Here is a 3,819-nt window from a genome sequence, read left to right as displayed (position 1 = left end):
AAAAAGAAGCTTACAAGTTGTGATTGTAGCTGTTCCCCTCCCTCCTCTCTCTCATCATCTTCATGAATAATTTCATCACAGTCAGAATCTTCTTGCTCTTCAGATACGTCGACCATTATTATATCTTCAACAGCAGAATGATTCTGCATCTCTTCTGCAGACTAGAGAAGCGCCTGGAGGTTAAAATTTTTTTAAGTATAGTCATCTTTACAATTTCTTCCCCTCTCTTTAGCTGTCAAGTCACCTATAAGTGCTGCAGCATATGCAGAAGGATACTCCTTTGCACTGGGATTCCTGCGATGGCCACCAAACGTTCTGGTTCAACCATTAAAATTTTCAAGGCAGTCTGAGCTAATAAAGCCAGTCAGCAAGTGATCGTAGCCTTTAAGCTGAAGGTCTCTCCAGAGATGTGCCTCTGCAAATATGGTCATGCTCCACTGTTGAGGAAAAGTAAGTTTTTGCGACCAAATGAAATTCCAAGTTTCCATTTCTTTGTACATAGCATCCCAAAGGGGCAGGTGAGAAGAAGTGGTTGTTAAAGTGGTTGTTAATGCAACTTTATAATTTTCAGGATCTTCTGAAGACGACTCTGTCGCGTTCATGGAGTCAAACAAGTTATTAATACGCTGACAAAAGCGTCTAGTTGCCATAGCTTACTGTCCAGTCCGCCCAGCACAGCGTACGTCATGACACCAGCTGCAACAGTATTGCTGAACAGCTGTGTGGCCAAGCCCACATTCATCTTCTGGAAACGACCTGGGATCAGGTGAGTATCAGTAATTTTTCGAGCAAGTCTAGGCTGCATAAGCTTGTCCTTTTCAATAAATTTCTTTAAGTGATCCATACTTATGATGTTGTTCACATCATTTGCAATCTGGAGGGGATACTTTACCATAGCATAGCATTGCGGAGAGATTTGATATGACACACATCAAAACCTGTAAAAATATTTTGCCCCTGCAGGTAAAACCAGGGAGTGTCAACAGTGGCACCCAATTGCGTCATAGCAGTCCAATTCTTGGTCATGCCATCAGTGACTATGATTCTGATGCTGAGCCCAGCGTGTGTGTACCAAAAGGCCACGGGCTGTTTCCACTTGCTATACAATTCGCGCACCATTGAAACTAGAACTTCTGCTGGAATTCCCTTCTTCAAGTCACCAAAATCAACCAGTCCAATTACTTCAACGTTAGTAGCATCATCATAGTAAAAATACACCTTCAGAGCCATTTCATCAAATGTGACAATCACTTGTTTTTGGTTCTCTTCCATTTTGGTCACTCTTGACTTAAGTGCTGTAAACACCACAGGATTAATGCCTATCTTGAAGTTAATTTTCCTTGTCACTCGTAAAATAGTTTTTTTTTATGGCTTAATCATGAGGAGGGAAAAGTTGCCTCTTGAGCCTCGCTGATGCAGCCCCAATGATTCAAGTTTGTCAGCAGATGTGAAGCGATAGCCATGAGGATTCCTATTAGCATTGCGAAGCTGGCAAAGCAACATTTTGTAAAATTAAGGGCTTAATTTTGTCTTGAAATCTGCCAGGACCGTTTCTTTCATGGTTTTCGTTAAATGCCTCATGTTCTCATTGTTCTGTACTGCTTCTGTTTGCAGGCGTACTGCCCCAGCTCTGCATATCTGAGCAACCCCCACGACTGCTGATAACAGGGGTGTTCTTTGACCAGCTGGGATGCGTAGGAGTCGTGGCAGAACAGACTTCTTTTTCTTTTTCGACAAACCTGGAGGAAACAATAGCGGTAAGTATATTTATATGAATTGTTTTCAAAGTTAGTTTAAACAACAGAACTATTTAAATATAATTATTCCGTTGACTTACCTGCATGGTGTGGTTGAGTGACAGCTACTCTTTCACCTACACTGTCACCAGTGTCGCAATCCATGGCACCAACTCCAACTTCTATTTCTGAAAAGTAAACAAATACATATATTATATAAAAAACTGTATTGCAGTTTGCCTCAAAATCATAAGATTTTAAGGTGGGAAATACCCATTGAACCTTATAATTCATCCCTCTTTTTAATTATGGTCAAAAATATGATTAAAAATGATAAAAAAGGTTAAATTAGAAGGTTCAATGGGTATTTCCCCACCTTCAGAATGTGCTTCTATAGAATACTCACCACTTGCTACTGCATTACTTTGGTCCAGAAGTAAATTGGCCAATACTGGTGCTCCCATTAAAATACGAGCTGCTACTATTTCTACTACTGGTTCTACAACTGTAACATTTGTATAATGCAATTATTAAAATGTATAGAAATTGCAAAGACCAGAAAACTTAGCTATGCAAATTAATGAGATTCTTACATTTCATTTGTTGATCCTACATTTAGGTGTAGGAATGGTCAGCCATGAAAACATCTTGTGCAACTTCTATTAGAAAACAAAAAAAAAAGTCATCGGATGTGAACACAGTTACTTTCGATAATCTGCAAACATTTCAAAATATTTCTAATTGATGTATTTTCTCTTACTATCAACAGGATGAAGTGAAAGTACTGGAGGTTCTGGAGGAGCTGCCACTGGCGCCACTTGTCTAGGATCACCATTTATATCACCTGTACTTCAAAAATATTTTTTAAAATTGTGATCGACCTTTCGCAATCCAGAAGCAGTTTAAATTTTGTAAAGATATCCATACACTCTCATCCTGTTACTGACAGTTTTTTATCAGTAGCACAAATCGATTCCTTTTTACATTACTGACAATTTCTTTTGCAATCAGTAAGTTAGTTACAAGTAACAAATTAGTCAACTAGTCAGTAATTCCTGCTGCATTAAAACGTGGGTATCTTTTTAGAACTAAATCAGTTCAGGTCTGAGTGTGTAGGTAAATTTCATTGCGTATTTTATTTCCTAAAAGAAGTGTTGGCTTAGCATCCCAGTTGAATGGCGAAGCCGAAGAAGGGGATAAGTGACTTTAACCCCAAACTGAGATTTTTATGGCATATTATAGTATATCATGATCCACATCTACCCACCATAAGGTTTGGGGATAACTTCTATAGGATGGGAGATAAGTCGACTTGTCCTCTTTTGGGGACACTCGACACGCACATACCCCAAAACTCATTAGAATTTGAATAGAGACAAAATGAGTTAAGTTGACTTAACCCATTTTGAAGCCATTTTTTCATGGTGCTAGGTTGACTTGACCCCTTTTGTATACAGAAAATATATTCAAATGACAGCGGACTATAAATATACTTCAATATGTCATAGTAACTCTCAACTTGGAAGTAAAGTGAGATCCATCCGCCATTTCTCTTCACATACCGTCCTCTTCTTGATAGAGGACTTATCTCACTCAGCACTTTGCGACATAAGAAGTTAAGTTGGCACACCTCCTTCTGCATCTCATGCATAGAAAATTAAGTCGACTAAATCCCTTTTGCCATTCTTCCAATGACCTAACTCTAAATTCTGAACATGTGAAAGGAGTTAAGATGACAAGTCTACGTATGTCACATTCGTGAAAAGAGTTAAGTCTGGTATCTCCATGAAGGAGCACGATAGTGGAAAACTGCAAAGTGTCAGTAATATCCTTGACAGAAGTGCATTCTATCTGCATCATAACATTACTGGAATGTTATGTGGAAATAGTTTTTTTGATTTCCTGAAAAGTACAGTTTTTGGACTTATCCCCTTCTTCCGCTTCGCCATTCAGTTGAGCCTGGCTTTCCTCACCCTGCTGAAGCATTGGTCCAAAAAAAAGACTGGAACATACTCGCACCTGTTTTAGTTGTGCTCCAGTCTTACCAGCTAGTCATCCCGGGAGAAACGGTTTGTATACAACT

The 3,819-nt window shown here is 39.0% G+C and overlaps 1 protein-coding gene across 1 annotated transcript in view; it reads left to right on the top strand.

Moving 5' to 3' along the window:
* The window catches only part of LOC127750674 (uncharacterized), a 2,540-nt gene extending 2,356 nt beyond the window's left edge, over positions 1 to 184 (top strand). Inside the window, exon 2 of the mRNA XM_052272934.1 lies at positions 104 to 184. Within this exon, the coding sequence (XP_052128894.1) occupies positions 104 to 184 (81 nt within the window). The remainder of the gene's footprint in view (positions 1 to 103) is intronic.
* The last annotated feature ends 3,635 nt before the right edge of the window (positions 185 to 3,819 follow it).

Source organism: Frankliniella occidentalis, unplaced genomic scaffold (assembly GCF_000697945.3).
Source record: "Frankliniella occidentalis isolate FOCC.00 unplaced genomic scaffold, Focc_3.1 Scaffold232, whole genome shotgun sequence".
NCBI lineage: Eukaryota > Metazoa > Arthropoda > Insecta > Thysanoptera > Thripidae > Frankliniella > Frankliniella occidentalis.
Note: the sequence above shows the minus strand (reverse complement) of the source record. Positions and strands in the feature narration are given on the sequence as shown.